At 40.6% G+C, this 18,716-nt stretch overlaps 1 protein-coding gene across 4 annotated transcripts in view; it reads left to right on the top strand.

The window, feature by feature from the left end:
• The window catches only part of SENP1 (SUMO specific peptidase 1), a 55,741-nt gene extending 41,177 nt beyond the window's left edge, over positions 1-14,564 (top strand). For 3 of the 4 annotated variants that reach the window (XM_081310065.1, XM_081310066.1, XM_081310063.1), the window contains exons 15-19: positions 5,056-5,259; positions 6,365-6,444; positions 7,333-7,417; positions 7,946-8,041; positions 9,534-14,564. In XM_081310065.1, the coding sequence (XP_081166191.1) occupies positions 5,056-5,259; positions 6,365-6,444; positions 7,333-7,417; positions 7,946-8,041; positions 9,534-9,596 (528 nt within the window). In that variant the 3' untranslated portion in view covers positions 9,597-14,564. The remainder of the gene's footprint in view (positions 1-5,055; positions 5,260-6,364; positions 6,445-7,332; positions 7,418-7,945; positions 8,042-9,533) is intronic. The other variant, XM_081310064.1, reaches the window with a different exon arrangement.
• The last annotated feature ends 4,152 nt before the right edge of the window (positions 14,565-18,716 follow it).

The raw sequence follows: 18,716 nt of genomic DNA, 5'->3' as shown, positions 1-18,716 counted from the left end.
GGCTCAGTGGTAGAGCACTCATCTGGCATGCATGAGGCACTGGGTTTGATCCCCAGCACCACATAAAAATAAAATAAAGGTATTGTGTCCACCTACAACTAAAAAATATATATTGAAAAAAAAAAAGAGAATCAACATAGCACTCTAACTTCACTGAAGTGATGATTTACCAAACAGATTAAATATTTTGTAAGCCTAATCTCTCAAAGAAAAGAGGCGTTTTTTAGTTATCTGCATCACAATAGCTAGGCAAAGTGGTGCACACCTGTAATCTTGGCAACTCCACAGTAGCCTATGTAGATAGTTTTCCAACTTGATTGGTAGTGGGAAAGTAAGAATTATAAAGCAATAATCATGGTCATCTGATTTTTATCACAGAATCAATATTTGGAGTCAAAGCACATACTTTTTTGTCAAGCATTCTAGCTCTCAGAACACAAATGTCAACTGGAAATGGGGAATGGGTAGTGGTCATAACTTGATAATTATTTCCAAGGAAATAAATTTGAGTGATGCTCAGTTGAGAGAGGAAATAGCCTGCAAAACATTAAGTCCAACTGGAAAAACCTAATACTGGGAATAGGTTTTCCTTAACCTGATTACATAAAAAGGGAAAAATATAAGAAAATGAGATAAATGAATATGATGGATTTATATACAATGTGCTTGAATGAAATAAAAGAGCGAAATTTTAGACACCTTTCTATTTTGTTTTATTTAGAGACAACCCTGCTGAGTTGCTTAGAGCATGGCTGACTTTGAACCTGTTATCTTCCTGCCTACCTCAGCCTCCCGAGCCATTGGGTTTACAGGCATGCACCTCTGTGCCCAGCTTTCTAAGAGTTTCGTTATAGAACTAATCCCAATAACCCAGAGATTTATGTAAAATCATATGGAGAATAGTAATAATTATTAATAAATAGCCTCCTTAAAAAGGCAGGTCTTGCCTTCCTTTCTCAAAAGTTTTAGCAGTAATCCTAACAGTTTGTTACTTTAATTTACATACGAGAAAAATCCAGTGTGCATGTTCATAGGGAAGCCTGCCTTTTGGTTTCTATAATACTATTGGGTCAGATCTTACAATTGAGTAACCTTTTGAACCATCAAAATAGTCAAGTGCTTCAGTCTGGTTAGTCTTTGGACTTTGTGGTTAACAAGCCACAAATTTGATAAGCTTTAAATATAATTTAAAAATCTGAATGGAAGGTCAAGAAATAAGATGCAAAAATGGCTTTTGTCCCCCTACCAATTTTCTTGGTCTCTTCCTGGGAGTACTGTCATGCTCAAAACTTTTGGAACCTTTTTTCCTGAGCGAAATAGAAGGGTTCAGAGTGTAAATGTGGGAAAGGTTCAAGACTTTAAAGTCAAGACTTTAAGCCAGGCATGGTGGCACATGCCTGTAATCCCAGTGGCTATGGAGGCTGAGGCAGGAGGATTGCAAGTTCAAGGCCAGCCTCAGCAACTTACCAAGACTGTCTCAAAATAAAATTTTAGGGGGGATAGTAGGGGATAGGAAAGGTAACAGAATACAACAGACACTAATATGGCATTATGTAAAAATGTGAATATGTAACAGATGTGATTCTGCAATCTATATTTGGGGTGAAAATGGGAGTTCAAAACACAATTTGAGTCTAATGTATGAAAGATGATATATCATGAGCTATGTAATGCTTTAAATAATCAATAAAAAAATTAAAAAAAAATAAAATTTTATAATAAAAAAATAAATAAAAATATATGTTTAAAAAATAAAATAAAATAAAATAAAATTTTAAAAGGGATGGAGATATAGTTCAGTGATACAGCCCTGAGGGCCTGGAGTGAGGAAATGGAATCAACACCTTACTGTTAGGGAATGTTGTAGTTTAGATGCATGAGAAAATAAGTTTGTGTGGTTCACTAGACAAGAAGGAAGATACAGATAGCACTGGTCATTTCTGTCATTGTAGCAAACGTATTTTTAAAAAATTAAAAACATAAAAAAAATAGATTGAATCCTGAGTGTGAAAATATTGTGGGCTTTTCCTTTAAAGAGATGGTTTTTTTTTTAGCTTCAGCCTGGCAGCTCTTCAAATAAAAAAGGAACAAAGACACTATAAACAACCCTCCCATCCCTAAGCAGGACTGCATAAATAAGCAGACGTTCATGGCCAAGACAGTGAAGGCAGCAGGAGTCACAGTGAGCATACAGAAGCTCAATGTGGGTCTCAGAAAGGGTAACAAGTAAGGCTAACATTGGCAGTAGTCTTCAGATGGTGATATTAATAGTGGTAAGTCAAAACAGTAGGCACAAACCGACTTACTTTTAGCCCCCTGTTTCAAAGGGGAAATTAGGGTCTTCTGGAACTAGGAGAATCTTATGTGAAGAAAGGACTATTGCCAGTGGGAAAGAGGGGACCCTTATCTTCACAAAATACAAGCAAATGCTGTGGCCATCACTGCTTCCCTTTCATCTTGAACACTGTGATCCCTTTTCTCTTTTCCTTTTCCTTCATCTTCAGCTGTCCTGTGTGATAACATGTAGTATTCTTTTTGTTCTCTAATTCCTGGCTTATTTGGGGTATGATTATGTCTTGGCTGAACTATGGCTGTTTTTCTCATGGCAGTTTTTGGATGGAGTAATAGCTGAAAAACTGAAGAGAAAGAATTGGATCTAAACTCTGTCTCACATGTCAGATTACACATCCTTAGCTAATGGAAAGGAACATTGAAGTCACAAAACTCCCTCCTACTAGGATATAGGGGAAATTAAAAAGAACCCAGAGCTCTCTTAGACCTAATTAATTCTTCAACTCTGGAGGAAGCCATTTGCCTCTTAATGAAAAAACTTTGGTTGAAGGAGGTCAGAAGCAGTGGAGGAGGAATTCACAAAGGAAAGATACTGTGATAGCCAATTGCTAGTTCTCTGTTCTTGTTTAACTGTGCTAGTCTTTATAGTTCATCCTTGGGTGAGAGCATGTGAATCTCAGACTGTGTAAGTCCAGCTAAATTTCTTTAGTTTCTGGAACTTTTTCCTCCTGAAAAACAGGATCTATAACATGATACTCATTTATGTCATCTTTTGTTTTATTTTTTTACTTCAAGCTTATTCTAGAGGTAGTACCTCTCAGATAGTTACTTGAAGAAGATATATCTCCATGACATTCATGTTCTTGACTGTCCTTACCTCTTTTTCTTTAGTTTTTATTCCATTTTAAAATATATAATCTGTCCCGTGGAAGGATTGCTTATAGTGACTGGTGGGTCATCTGCCTGTTCACTTTACCCCTTGGATTGAAGGGTTTAGCCTTATAACATGGCTAATATTTTGGGATAGGTAGAATGCCAGAGGAATCTTATCAATCTCTTCTGGACAATTTTCTCTCACTAGAGAACATAGCTTAGAGTTTAGAACTCTGTTCTTGCTGGGCAGCTCCTCCTGCATTAGTAGCTGTTTTTACAACTAAGGGCACCTTTGGCATTATCCTTGGGCAGAGTTAGATCAAATCTAGGAAAACCTAGATTTGAGTAATATGTCATTCTAATATCACTATATATTAGAGTGTAATGTAATGATTCATTAACATTTAAATCAACTGAGCTCTAAGTAGCTAAGGGCTTCATATTCTAGGCAGAGAATTAGCTACAACTTGAGTCCTCTGGGTTTATTGCTCAGTTATCAGAGCTGTAGGCAGAACAGTGTCTTCTTCAGACCTAGTTCCCAACCTCAGAGTCTGCCTTATGGCGTATGTGGTTTCCCTGCAGCTGCCTAGGCATCCTCATCTATAGGCCCTTTCTCTAGTCTAGACCATGCTCTGGTATGTTCCTGGCAGTGTTCCCTGCTGCCTACCCAGCATGTAGTTGCCTACTGTCGGGCAGTAGCTCATTTCTCTGGCATCCTGGTGTGTAAATATTTGTCAAAGGATGGGGGCATTTTCCCATTCCTCAAAAAGCATTCTGAAAAATGTGCCTGTTTTCTTAGTCATATTTTAAACTGTGGCTCAGTTAGCCCATTCATTCCTTGCCGTTGAGAAACATTGGCCTGGCCTCAGCTGGCCACATAAAGTTAAGTAGCAATAACTTTTGGCATAGTAACTTTCAAACTTTAATACCAGGTAGTCCTGGACCTGAAGAAACCGTAGACAGTGTAGTCACATTTAAGTCTCTTCTTAAGAGAAGACATTGTTTTATTAACAGAAAGAAATATACCTCTTCTATCACGCATTTTAATTTCTTTCACTCACACTTTATATTGAAGGAGTAAATGGAACCAGAAAAACTGAGGAAGCTAAGCATATAGATTCTGAAGGAGACCTTTATCCTTCATGTTTATAACTTACTTATAGATCTCATGTAATCTAGGTATTTATTCTACATCCATGTCTACCTCCATAAAGTGACATTGCAGAGCAATTGTAAGTTTGTAGGTGCTTTTCTAATACCATTAATGCTTTGTCCTATCACTTAGTTCTACTTGAGACCAAAACAGTTTGGTCTCTGCAGTATGGCTAATGAAGCTGAAAAGGCCATCATTAACCATAGAACACAGTGTTCTATTTTGTGCAAAATCGGGTAACCCTTAGGTAAGGTTTGGACTCTTGATCTTAGCTTGATTAACATTGAACTCTGAGCCCAGGATCTATTTAAATTGCTCACATAGTCTCAATGATTGAGGTAACTGCTAATGTGCCTTATTAAACTGCTTGCACTCCTTCCTTTCCTTTTCTCTAAGCCTTGCCTACTAGCTTCACTTTCTCCTTATTTTCTAGTCGCTTGACCTAACCCTTAGTTTTCTACAAGTCTGGCCATCATCTGCCCATTTGTATCCTTAGCCATATCTACGTGTCACACACATATGTGTGCCCACATATATACATACACCAGCGTTTTCTCTTTTTAGTGTTTTTAACCACTTTAACCCTCTCCTTTCTAATCAAAAGTTGATATAGGTAAATGAGGCTGTTGGGTGTTGAAGTATTAAATTGATTAGGAAACACTAACATTTGCTATTCAGCAGGCAGCTGCTTTTCCTTATATAACAGCTGTTTTAACAAGTATGATTTCTTCCCACAGATCATCAATTTCTACATGAATATGTTAATGGAGCGAAGTAAAGAGAAGGGATTGCCAAGTGTGCATGCATTTAATACCTTTTTCTTCACTAAGTTAAAAACAGCTGGTTATCAGGCAGTGAAGCGTTGGACAAAGAAAGTGGATGTATTTTCTGTTGACATTCTTCTGGTGCCCATTCACCTGGGAGTGCACTGGTGTCTAGCTGTGAGTATCTTTTTTTTTTTTTCTCCCCTTTTTTAAATGTGTTGTTTTATTTTCATATGTAAAAGTAACCTTTTTTATCAATAGAAATTGTTGGCAGATATAGTAAATTAGCCTTATAGTACTTTATTTTTGATAAAATTCAGAAGAAATCTACATAATTATAGAGCAGAGAGAAGGTCATGAGTAGTATTTTTACATCTTCACTCGATTATTGAGAGAGAGAGTATTATTTAGTAGTAGATTAGCTAAAAATCAGATAATCAATGGAATTCCTGTCTAGAGTAGGAGATACTTAAACTTTGGGGAAAGCTGAAGAATTTACTCTTTTTGGAAATATAAAAGGGAATTATAGGGTATCTAAACAGCTTTATGGCAGGGCATGGAGAAAAAAAAGTGACTTCTTAATGGTGCTGCCAACTCAGGTTCTGTGACAATTATTTTCTGCCTAAGAATGGCTTGCCTTGCATATGTGTTAATGTAATTTTTTTTATGATTCTGAGAGCATGATGCATTAGTTCAATGTGTTAATAAAAGTTATTTCACAGTCTATTTTGAATTATACTTAATAAGTGTAAATCCAAAAGGAAATTCCCAAGGTAAAGAAAAACAATCCAGAGGCTGGTGTTGTGGCTCAGTGTTAGAGTACTTGCCTAGCACATGTGAGGCACTGGGTTCAATCCTCAGCACCACATAAAAATAAATAAATAAAGGTACTGTGTCTATCTACAACTAAAAAAAAAAAAAAAAACCAGAATCCTTTCACCATTTTTCTGAAACTCTGTAAAAATGATCTTGACATACTCACCTTATATTTTCTCAAGTGCATGCTGTTTCTTTACTGTTGCCCATCCTGTAGAAAGAAAATAAACAACAGACAAAGGTTTTAGGGCATTAATGAGTATAGCAATGGATGGGTATACCCTCATAATTCTATGTAAATCTCTCCTTCTTTCCTGTGCAGATTAAGCATAATATAATACAAAGTATCAATCAAATTTCTCACTATTGCACAGAAAGCCTGGGGAAAAGCTCCAATGTTAAGGGAAGGAAAAGCTGAGAAATGAATTTTCTTCACTTTATAAACAGATTTTTTTCTTATCTCCAGGTTGTGGATTTTAGAAAGAAGAATATCACTTATTATGATTCTATGGGTGGAATAAACAATGAAGCCTGCAGAATCCTTTTGTAAGTAGGAAGTTGAGGGTGGAAGAGTTTGATGTTGGGTATATCAGTTGTTTGATACCTTCAGAAGAGCAAGCAGTGAATTTTTCATATTAAGTAACCTTAACCCCTATAATCACCTTAACCACCTTTATTTAAAATATGATAATAATGCAATAATACCAAAAGTATGCCTTAATGGGGCAATTACTGTCCTAGTACACTAAAATAGAGTGGACATAAAGATAGAGACATAGTCACTAATCATTTAATGCAGCCTTCTAATTTTTCTTCATCTGACCCACAGAGGTGATTTTCATTTGCCCAGGTCCTACTAGTTTGTGGCTCAGCTGAGAACCAGAATTCAAATCTCTTTATGCTCTGCTTCTTTGTCTTTCCAAAACACCTATTCTTTACTGTACTATTCTGATGGCTGGGAGAAGATAGGTTCCAAAATGGCGAGCAGTTTATACTTTAAAAGAGTGCTCTATGTGAGGTATGCATTCAATAAATTGTTGACATGGTTTAAATTTTCACACAGATGAACCTAACAATAGTAAATAAAAACCTTCTTACTGCTACAGAAACATTTTATCCATTAGATAAAGTTTTTTAAGACCATATAAACCAACCATCAAAAATTGTTTCTCAGTAGAAATAGTAGGTCAAAGGAGTCTGGTTTATCAGAGGCAGAAGTCATGTCTCTGTTGGGTTGACAGAGTAAGTTAATGGAGGGAGTTATGAGAAGCTGGCTCAGCTCCAGAAGCTCAATAGTCCAAGGATTCCCTACCCAGCTCTATATCCTGTTCTTCTCAGAAGATGAAACACTTGAGGATTATCAGCCCCATTCTTAGGATTACAATGTCATCAGCGTTCCTGACAGCTTATCTCATTGTCTTCTAATACCTTTAGGCAATACCTAAAGCAAGAAAGTATTGACAAGAAAAGGAAAGAGTTTGACACAAATGGCTGGCAGCTCTTCAGCAAGAAAAGCCAGGTACATTTCATCTTGATACGGTAGATGTCCTAAAAGTAGGTTCTCTGTGGAGGAAAGAATTTTAGGAAAGATTCCCAAGGACCTTCAGTCTTAGTGTCTAGCATGACTTTTGTTTGGTTGTTTGGTTCTTCGGGGAAGATAGATTAACTTCTTTTGTGGGAAAACTTGTAATGTGTTTCTTGGTAGAAAAAAGTTTTCTAAATGCCTAGCTATTTTTCTAAGTTTGTTGCTCCTGTGGGAAACATTTGCTGTTTATTTGGCACTTGGGGAAGAGGCCAGTTTTTATACCTTTAGGTGCCATGGAAGTCTAAGATATTTTCCTGTGTGATTAATATGAAAGACATAGACCTGACTGAAATGCTGTTTTGTTTTATTTTGTTTTGTTTTAGCTTCTATTGTTCTTAATGGGGGCCCAGAGCCACCTGTTGAAAATTCAGGAAAACCTGTAACATTTTGTATCCTTTGGTTTTTGTTTTTAATCAAAGTAGAAGAAAAACTATTGCTTTGTTGTTGTTGTTGGTCTTTCAGGAAATTCCACAGCAGATGAATGGTAGTGACTGTGGGATGTTTGCCTGCAAATATGCTGACTGTATTACCAAAGACAGACCAATCAACTTCACACAGGTGAGCTGGGCCTTTAGGAGGGAGCAGTATGCACACCTTGTCTTTAAGCTGCACATAGGTGTTTTTCTCTCCACTTCTCTCCCCTGTGGACTGTGTCCTGACCTTTAGCATGCTTCAGGCTATGACTCATACCATTGGTAGTTACTGCCTGTGACACATCACATACACACAAAAAAACCACCTCCTGAGTTATCACAGGTCACATATGATAGTGAAGGAATCCTGGGTAAAAGCAAAGCCTTATTCTCTACCCATCTCCCCCACTTACTTCAAATCCTATAGGAAACAGAAAACTGGGACATGAGCAAATTTTCTTCCATTTCCCTGAATTTAGTCTGCTTCCAGGTTTTGGAGTAGGTTATATCTTGATCTCTTAGTGTAATTTGTTACCTCCCCTGTCCACTTACTTAATGCAGCTGGTCAATCTTCTCTGTATGATTGGTCATTTCTCTTCATATGCCCTTCAGAGACCAAAGTAAATTGAGACTAGAGAATGTGGCTTATCAGTGTTTCCACTTGACTCTTCTGTTTAAATCAATGCCTTTTCCATCATAACCCTTTGTTCAAACCAGACTGAAGCGGGGCATTGTGGCACATACCTGTAATCCTACCAGTTTGGGAGGCTGAGATAGGAGGATCAAAAATTTGAGGCCAGCTTCAGCAACTTAATGAGAATCTACCTCAAAAATAAAAAGGATTGGAGCTGAGGTTTGTGGTTCAGAGATACAGCGCTTGCCTAGCACATGCAGGGCACTGGGTTCAATCCTCAGCACCACATAAAAATAAAATAAAGGTATTGTGTCCAACTACAACTAAAAACAAAATATTTAAAAAATAAATAAATAAAAAGGATTGATCTGGGCATAAGTGATGCATACCTGTAATCCCAGTGGCTCAGGAGGCTGAGGCAGGAGGATTTTGAGTTCAAAGTGAGGTGCTGAGCAACTCAGTGAAACCCTGTTTCTAAATTAAAAATACAAAATAGGGCTGGGGATGTGGCTAAGTGGTCGAGTGCTCCTGAGTTCAGTCTCTGGTACCTCCCCCACCCCTCCCCCGCCAAAAAAAGGATTGAGGATTTATCTGTTATATGAGTGCCCCTGAGTTCAGTGCCCAGTACCAAATATTAAAAATAAACCAGACTGAGCTAACTCTTGAAGGGTCCCTCAACTTTTCCCCATAAAGGTTGAGTTTTTTACTTTCAGTCCTCAGTCTGATATTATAAGTTCAACATAGAATGCTTTCTAGACACCATTCTCAAAATTCTTGGGGACTTTTGGGGATTCCTAATGATGCCCCGTATAACTTCTGAGGTTACAGAATGGGAAATAGCAATAGAAATAGCAGTCCAAGAAAAAAAAAAAATGAACAGTTTGAAAGACTAGATACACCATGGAAACTATGTTATTTGAGAACCTTGAGAAGAAAAGGAGTTTGAGGAAAAGAATGTTGGGTCTAGATAATTGAAAATTAAGCTGTCTCTATGTTCCTACAGCAACACATGCCATACTTCCGGAAGCGAATGGTCTGGGAGATCCTCCACCGAAAGCTATTGTGAAGATTTGTCTCAGTGAACTAACGCCTAACTATGGGGGACCAGCCCTTTGTTGTCTACAGCCAGAGACCTTGGAAACAGCTGCTCCCAGCCCTCTGTTCTTGTAACGCCCTTGATCCTGGACCAGGCCCTGGCAAGATGCATTCACAAGCACATCTGCCTTTCCTTTTGTATCTCAGATACTATTTTTGCAAAGAAACTTCGGTGCTGTGAAAGGGGTGAGGGGCATCCCTAAGCTGAAGAGAGAGACTGCTTTTCAGTTCTTCAGTTCTGCCATCTTGTTTTCAAAGGGCTCTAGCCTCATTCAGTCCCTGATTAGGTAGGGGACTGAGAAAAGCTTGGGAAGAATCTTGGTTTCATGTAAACTCTTGTTGCTAGGCCTTCCTAAGAAGTAGGACAGGGCATGGACAAAAGGTAGGGACGAAAACCACCAGCATACACATGCACATATACATACACACTTGATTTTCAAGATGTGTGGTCAGGAATATGACTGTAAACTGGACTTTGGGGTACATGCATAAATCCCTTCCTCCAGGACCCTTCCTATTTTTTATGTCCCATGCAAAATGTAACTGCTTCTCTACAAGGCTGTTTATCATCAGTAGCTTTGTCCCATCCTGAGGCACAGCACACAAGCCCTAGGCAGGCCCCAAAGTACTGAGCAGTCCTTTCCTTAAGAGCAGGGGTTTACATGTGCTAATAACACATGCTATGGGGAAGATCAACCCAGGGAGGGGTCAGTGGAGCCACAAAGCCCCACTTCTACAGTTGCCTACTTCTGACCAAGAAGAAGGACCTCAGTCTTTAGTATAAAACTCCAGTGTTGGATGAGTGCAGGTCTAGTTGGTCTGTGGCTAGTTAGTTTAAATATGTTTCTAACCACAGAGGATTTAATATATATATATATATATACATATATATATTTCACAGGGAGATTTTTTTTAAAAAAAGAAAAAGACTGAATGTGTTCACCATTTAGCCTGTAGATTTATTTTCATTTTTCCAAATTCCAGCACAAGAGATCCCAGCCTCCTCTGTGTAGGGGGCTTGTAGACTTCCTAACAGAATATTTTGAGGCCTGGATGAACTTTGATTAGGGGTAGAGGTTATCGAGGAAAGTGAGGTTTTTCAGCTGAAAAACGGGTGGAATTTGGGCTGATCAACTTGGGATTTAAAAACTGCTATTCCTTTTGTTCTTTCTAGCATCTCTCCCACCCTCTGAGAGCTCCTATGGCTTAGATAGTGAAATGATCCAATGCCAGTGTCATTTTGTACTTAAGTTCCAAAATAGGAACATTTTATACTTTTTTCTGTATTGTAATAGGTAGTTTTGTATAAAATCTTTTCTCCTCTTCCCTTGTACCCCATCCTTTCCAGCATTGTGCTTTCTCCGTGGGCTTATTTGAAAATTTTACTCTGTTTTATACCAGGCTTGTTTAGTACATTTTTCTATGTTTTACCACAAGTTACAATTTGAAAAGAAAACTATTTTTTTTAAATATTCCATTGTTAATTGAATGTTACTGTTTCCACTCCAGCAACCAGTTGTCCTAACTTTTTCATAACTGCCTGCCTTTTGGGGGAAGACCACCTTTTGTGTGTTTGTTCTCTTTTCTATCTCTTGCTCTCCCTCTCTCTCTCCCTCCCTCTCTCTTTCTCTGTCTCTCTGTTTTCTATAGGAAATAAATAGCTTTCTATATATGAGTTGCTGGGAACTTTCACATTCTCTTTTAGAAAGCTATGGCACGCAGACTCAATGTAGGATTCCTGGAATATTGTCTGATTCTTGGTACTTACTGTATTTAAGTGACAACTTGAAAGGTGGCAATATATGTATATTTGAACTATAAATCAAAAGACTTAAATTTTTCAGGCTCTCTCACCATTGTCCGGGAGCTCATACAAGATAGTTCTCTGTATTTATTGTTTGTTTATTTAGATCTGTCTTGTCTTTCTCAGAGACTTTTTGTACAGACCAAAGCAACAAATATTTATTGCCATGTATAGCAGAAAATGAAACATGCAACAAAAGCACTTTGCAAAATATATAAGGAATTACTGAGCCTGTCTGAACTTGCCCCCACTTTCTCCAGTGCAATTTTGTACAAGGTAGAAGTTAGTGATTCTGAGGCCACCCTACCTCCCAGAACTGGTAGGAGTGGGCCAAGGTATGGCTCAGGGTGGCTCAGTAGGAGCCATATACAGACTTCTAGAATGGACCATTCAAGAGAGCTAACCTGCAAGAGCAGGACTAGTGTATGGAAACCTTCTTATAGGGCTGAGCTTTGATAACCAGAACTAAAAAAATATGTTTCTACATTCATGGCTTAGGGCATGTTACCAAGATCTTGTTTTACTTACTTTAAACATACTGGTTTTATTTTCTCCTGTCTTTCCCTTTCCCCTATGCTGAGTGCTCATAGTCACCTACTCCCCCTTAATAAGGGATGTTTGAAGGATAAACATGAGATGCCATATATAGATCCTTCACAGATGCCACATTTCCAACAATCATTCCTGAACCTTAGACAAAGAAAATTAGACTGTTCTTGCCCATCTGAGAACACATGGTATGAGGCAAGAAGGCTAGTTTTTATCCTGTTTGGGACACTGTTATTCCCAGAAGTCCTGTGTAGATTGACTGTAGGAGTACTTTTTCTTCATCTAGCCTGGAGACTGGTGTCAGTTTACTCCTCTGTGTTTGAGGTACTTCACACTTCTATGTGGCATCAGCTTCTTAAGCCACTGTAAAATCATACTAGTATCTTCTATCTACTACCTCCAGTACTGTTAGCCCTAAGTTTTGGTGGTCCTGGAATAGAAACAGAAAACATGAAAAAGTACTTACCAACCCCATCCCGCAGCCTGTCCATTATTTTACATGGTCCATGAAAGGCTGTGTTAGGTACAGAGAGGGAGGACTCATTAAAGAGCATCAGTGTTTGTTATAAACTTCTGGTCCAGTGCCATCCCTCTACTCTGAAAATGTCAGAGTAAGAGAGATGACGGACCCTTGGGGTTTATCTTTTCCCTTGTTCCACCTGGATGGGCTAAAGTAAGATGGAGTGAGATGTGTTCTCTCTGGGAGATCATATATTGAAATGAGTCAGAAAAGTGTTAGGCTCTCGGGCCCTGTTAAAGAAGCTACATGCTAAGCTCCTGGGAAAGATGCCATATCTCCCTGCCCAGGAGCAATGTAGTCACAGCTTCAAATTCATCCCAAAATTTGGAATGGGATAACTAAGCTCAGCTCAATATCCTTCCTTAGAGTCTAGGTTCTTATTACACCTATGCTGAACTCTAACTAACAACTGTTGTGAAGGACACATAACTACCATTCTTTGGAAATAGAGAGGGAAATGTAGTCACTCATTAAAAGGAGGGAGAAGTTATGCACACACACACATCCTTGTGAGAAAGCAAGAAGAAACCAGGGAACTTTGAGCTTAAAGGTGAACCTTGAGGAAATATTAGTGCAGGCTTCCTCTCTGGTCTGCTGGGAAGATGATGGGAATAATTGCAGTTGTGTGGGTAGTTGAACCAGATGTCCAGGGCCTTATCAAACTCCAGGATTTTGAAATAGAATTAAGGGATGTAATGGTCACCAGGAATAGAAACCTGTCCAAGTAGAGGTTTATGTCAAAATTTAAGGCCAGATGTACAACTGGTTTGGTTTTAGAATTAAGATATACATCAGAGTAGCCTTCCTAGTCATGTTATCTTAAAATCTTTTATCTGGAGGTCTGTCAGGGAATAACATGATTCCCTGTGGTGTTTGTGCTAGCATCCACCTTTTACATCAGGAATGGACTAGACGTGAAGCTACTCAGAAAAGGTGAATGATTTGTTGCTTCTTTCAAACTAGGAGTACAAGCTGCTGCTTTCTGTCCTGCCAGTGCTGAGATGGGGGTCAAATCAATTGAACATTGATTTGAACAACAAGATTGTGGAAGTGGAAGGAAGAAGGACTGCTCATGGCAGGCTGCAACCTCCTTTGTTTTCCCAAATATTTCTTCTCTGATCTTAAACCCCCAATGCCCTATTCTGCCTTTGACAGAAACAATTTCCACGCCTTATGGAACATTCCGGCTCCATCCCCAGGGGCTTATCAGTACTTATTCTAACCACACATCTTCTGTTTAATCATTTGGTGGGGTTTTTTCTCCATCATTTTTATTGCCAAAGAGATTTTACAGTCAGTCCTTTCTAGATTGAGACTCTGGGGCTGTTTGGTCCTATAATGGCACTTACCTGGAACTTACAGGGCATCTGGTAGGCTGGGTGTTTTCCTAAGCATGTATTTAAGCACTGAGCTTGGGGATCCCTGAAATATGGAATTAAGAGATATTTGACCAAGGAAATAAAAGCACCTATACTCAGGGTCTCACAGTCTGTACAGCATAGTTTGGCTGATTTGGGAGGACAATAATTGGGCATATAAGTGATGCACCTTATGGAAAGGTCAGTCTCAAGACAGTGCAGCATGAATCCGGGAGTGGATGGTGGGGCAGAGGTGGAGATAAGTCAGGGATGATGTTGCCTTTATCTGCCCATCTGTGTGTGACTCTCCCTAGTTTTTTAAAAGCTGTTTTATTTAAAAATAAATTCTGTGGATTTTGCCTCCTTGCTTTTGACTGGAAACTCCCTGGTAAGGACTTGATGTTTGTCTCTCTAAGACTGTCTCTGTGACTGTTTTTTCTGTCTCTGTCAATGTCTGTCTCCTGATCCGAGCTGGACTAGTGATTGGATCCTCAGTGTGGTCTGGATTTCTGAGTCCACCCCTTAACCAGGAGTCTGAATACTGTTCATTCATTCATTTCATTCCACATACCTGGAAGTGAAGCCCGGAACGCAAATAACATGCAAATCTGTGACTTTCTGGCACTTTTAAAAACCAAACCTGTCTGGAGCCTGCCAGAGAACCCTCCTGAGGCCAGCCATGCCAATCAGGACTTCCAGCCCCTGGCTGACTGCGTCCCTTGTCTCCTTTCTCCTCTCCTGCACCCCATTCCCCTCAACATGTCACCAAAGTGCTTCCCACTGCCCTATCTGTAAAATTCACGCTCACAAGAGTGAAACAAATACCAGCTTCTCAAATAACTACTGTGGTGGAGAAACGTTCTGTGTTGGGCTAGGGGAGTTTTTCTCCCTGGGATGTTTTTGATTTCTAACTTATTTTTAGGCATGATAAAGATTTTTTAGCCTTCTGACAGTGGTTGGAGTGAGGAGGAAAACCTTCAGGCCACCCTTTTGTTCTAATTTCTGAATGTAGTTGAAGGTAGCTGAAGATCACCTGGGTCTGCTCTGTCATATAACAGAGAAAAGACTCTCAAAGCAGGGACATGCACCCAAGTGTGTCTTCTAGTTCTCCACTACTCTGTGAGAGCCTGCTCCAATCTTGAATCTGCAGAAAGGTCCAAAGGAAAGGTGGGTACCTGTTTCTTAAGAAATATTCTCCTGACACTCTTCCTAAACACCAGGAAAAATGTTTTACTTCCTTGCCTACAGCTGCCCATTTCCCATCAGCCCATCACCAGCCAATGATCTATATTGCCTGTCAGGCCCTTAACAGCCCACCACCTCTCCAGCAGTCACCCACTCCTCCTGACTGCTTCTCTGTCCTGTCCTCTGCTGTTGGTCTAACAAGCCCAGCTGCTTTTGTCTAACTAGGGTCAGTTTATTTACTGATTCCTTGGGGTTCTGGTGGAATATCAACCCACACTCCAATTTTCACACTTATCTAGCTCCCTTACATATGTTTTTTTTTTCTTCATAATACTTATTAGCATCTGAGTGCATTATTTACTGTTTTGTTTCATCTGTCTCTTGTTAAAATGTCTTCATCCAAATACCTAAAACAGTGAAGGAGAGAGTAATTAAAGGAGTGAATGAATTACCATTATTTTTTTAGCATCTCTCAGCAGTGCTTCACTTTTTTGAAGTGAATAGCTTTCATCCTATTCCAAATTCTCACTTCGTCATGTCTGGTTTTTATAGTGCTTCCTATCTCAGGGTCTCTGGCTTCAAGTTCATGTTCCACTTTGCAGTTGTAGAGCCATCTTTCCCCAAGAGTATTCATAAGAACACCGAACATTTATTGAGGCCCTGTCCCCAGTCTTACAGTCTTATATACTAAACACATCATATGCGTTATTTCTTTGATCCTCACTAGTCTGCGATGTAAGAGGTATTCCAGTTTCACAGATAAGAAAATAATAGCAGTAAAGAGATTGGACAACCTGCCCCAAATCTCACTGATCAGTAGTTATAGAACAGGGTCTCCAAGTCAAAAGCACATGACTCCAAGCCCTTAAAAAGTACTAAGATCTGCTGCTTCCACATGACCACTATTTCATCCCCACAGAAAATGCCTGACAGATTTCATGGGGCTCTCCTAGAGTGAAACAAAATAAAAGAGACTCTTCCATGAAGCCCACTTGGCCATCTTCTCTTTTCTCTCATCAGTAGAATTGGAGTTCTTATTAATCTTTTCACCTTAGTTTGGAGGGCCAAACTAAGGAATAGTAGGGTCACTCTGCCTTTGGATTGATCTCTTGACTTCCCTAGACAGGAGGTAAAAGGAATTCTCTTTACCCCTCCCATGGCAACTTTCCCCAGCTGTCCTCTATCTTTCACCTCCCCCTTTCACCCTCAGCTCTTAGCAAAACTCTTTTCTTTCAAGGTCTCAGTCCTAACCTAGAAAGAAGAAGCCTGAGGATTGAGGGTGGTTAGGTAGGGAAACATCAAGCAGACCCTACTTATCCCCACAAGGGGACTCAAAATCCGGCTTGCAGGTGAGGTGTGTGCGGATAGGAGCCTCCACCACACTTGAGGACATTGCTAGTGGTCCATTCTCTCTTTTCACCTCTGTGTTTCACACTCAGTCTCCTTGGTGTGGTGTGGAGTTTCCTCTGCCATTCCTACTGGTTCGAGAATCTCAGGAATGCAAAGCCCAGTGCCCTCCCTCTGTGCTCCACCTCCTGCCCCGCTACAATGAACCCCTCTGCCCTGTAGAGGCGGAACTTAGCTCAGGCAAGGGGCTGAGGGGGAAAGAAAGACTAGGCACGCTCAGCCCTTCCTCCCACCCTCTTGCTTATTCCTTGCCTGAAATCAGCCTGCCACTTTCATCTTCCTCTCAAACAGATGGCCTTTCCCACCCTCACCCTCACTGGAGGCCTCTCTTGATGGTAATTACTCCTAATTGTTTTCCCTTGGCTCAGAAGCCTGTCCTAGCCTGCCTTGGGCCAACAGCTCTCCTGTGTCTGCTTAGCAAATGGGCTTAACTCAGAGTGAAAAAAGACGCAAGTCTCTTTGGGCCTCAAACCCCTGGCTTTCTAGATCTAATTCAGATGGAAGGCTCCCATTTGGACTCTCCCAAAGGATAATTGCTGCAGAGAATAGTGATCAAAGTTGAGGAGCAAGTCCCCCTGAGGACCTCTGAGATCTCAGCCACAGAGATCTCTGGGGTCTGGATGGGGAAGGGACAGGACTTCTCAATGGAGCCTTCAAGCCCCATTACTCTGACCTTGGTGGTGAAGAGCTGCCTCTCTCTCATCAGCCTACCAGAGGACTACCCCTCACCCCGCCCATCCCCAGTCCCACATGCCACTCTACTCCCCAGCTGATGAGGCAAGGAAGCCTTTGCTCAGAGCTTGAGACCATCACAACCTCCCCCACTTCTCTCTCATGCATACACACTCATGTACACACACAGGGTACCTTTGTGTTGCTGTCTCCTGGTACCCGCAGCTTCTGGATCAATGCCAGGGTGACTAGTGGTAGGCTGGGGATGGAGAGTAAGGTTGTAGGACCGTGGATAGTGCAGAATGAGGAGAGCCTGCAGGGTGAGACACCTTTCTCCTTCCAAGGGCTGCTGATCCTGATTCATTCAACCCCAAGGAAAGGGCCCTCAAGAGTCTTATCTACCCCTTGAAAAAGGATTTGGGGATGTCAGCCAGAGATAAGAGGACATAAAAAATGTTTCATTCATTCATTCATTCCATCAATAAATATTTACTGAATGCCTACTGTATGCCAGGCCCCTGTGTTAGATACAAGAAACTACTTCCATGACCTGGTTCAAGCATGTAACAACCTTTTTATAGCCACAGCCTAAAGTGTCATGCCCAGTTCCATGGCCCCTGGCCCCTGGCAGCCTGAGTTGCATCTTAGCTCATCTCCTACTCACTTGACCCCAACTCATTGCTGCTTCAGTCAGCTCCAGAGCAACTTTTGTGGAGGCACAGCAAGAGGGGACCTGGGAAGTAGACATGAGGATATAGAAAATGCCAGTTTCACCCACCCCAGACCCCCCAGGGGAGTCTCAAAGACAAGCCCTAAAGGATCTGGCCTAGAAATTTCTCTTAGATTCAGGGACAGCATGGTTGCAGCTTCCTGACCTAGGGTTTTCCCATGTTTGGGTCAAGCTATCAGATTAAATTTTTATCAGAAAGTCCACATGGGTGTAAGAGTCTTCTCTTATTTACCTACCCACTACTCTACCCTTCTACCCATCCATCTACCAATTTCATTCATTTACTGTTTCCTTTCTTTTTTCCTTCGGTTTTTATTTTATTTTTTTCTTCAACCTGGGATTGAACCCAGGTATGCTTAACTACTAAGCTATATTTTAAATTTTTTAATTTTGAGACAGGATTTTGCTAAGTTGCTTAGGGCCTCACTAAATTGCTGAGGCTAGTTTTAAACTTGTGAGCCTCCTGCCTCAGCCTCGAGGGCCACGCTTTTTAGAATCTACTCTGTGCCAAGCACTGCAGAGTGGATAAGATATGGTTTCTGTTGCCTGTGGTCTCCCAGGGTACCTCACTGAGCCTCAGATATTTCCTCAGAACCCAGATCTCCCTTCTCCCTCATGCAGGGGACCATACTCCAACCCAGGAGGCCTCCAGGTGGGTAACTAGGAGTCCTGAACCATAGGCCACTGGTAATTGGGGCCAGCCAGGAGAATGGAGGCCAGGATGGTGGTTGGAGGAAGGAGGAAGGTGTCCAGCCAGGCCACTGAGCCCATCACTGTGGTTTGGCTCTGCTGGTGAAAAAATACCAAGCTTGGACAACTGTCTCCCTGTATCCTGAGTTCTGGGTTGCTCCCAGACAGGAGTTACT

The sequence above is a fragment of the Spermophilus citellus genome (assembly GCF_964194105.1).
Source record: "Spermophilus citellus genome assembly, chromosome: 10".
In the NCBI taxonomy this organism is placed as follows: Eukaryota; Metazoa; Chordata; class Mammalia; order Rodentia; family Sciuridae; genus Spermophilus; species Spermophilus citellus.
Note: the sequence above shows the minus strand (reverse complement) of the source record. Positions and strands in the feature narration are given on the sequence as shown.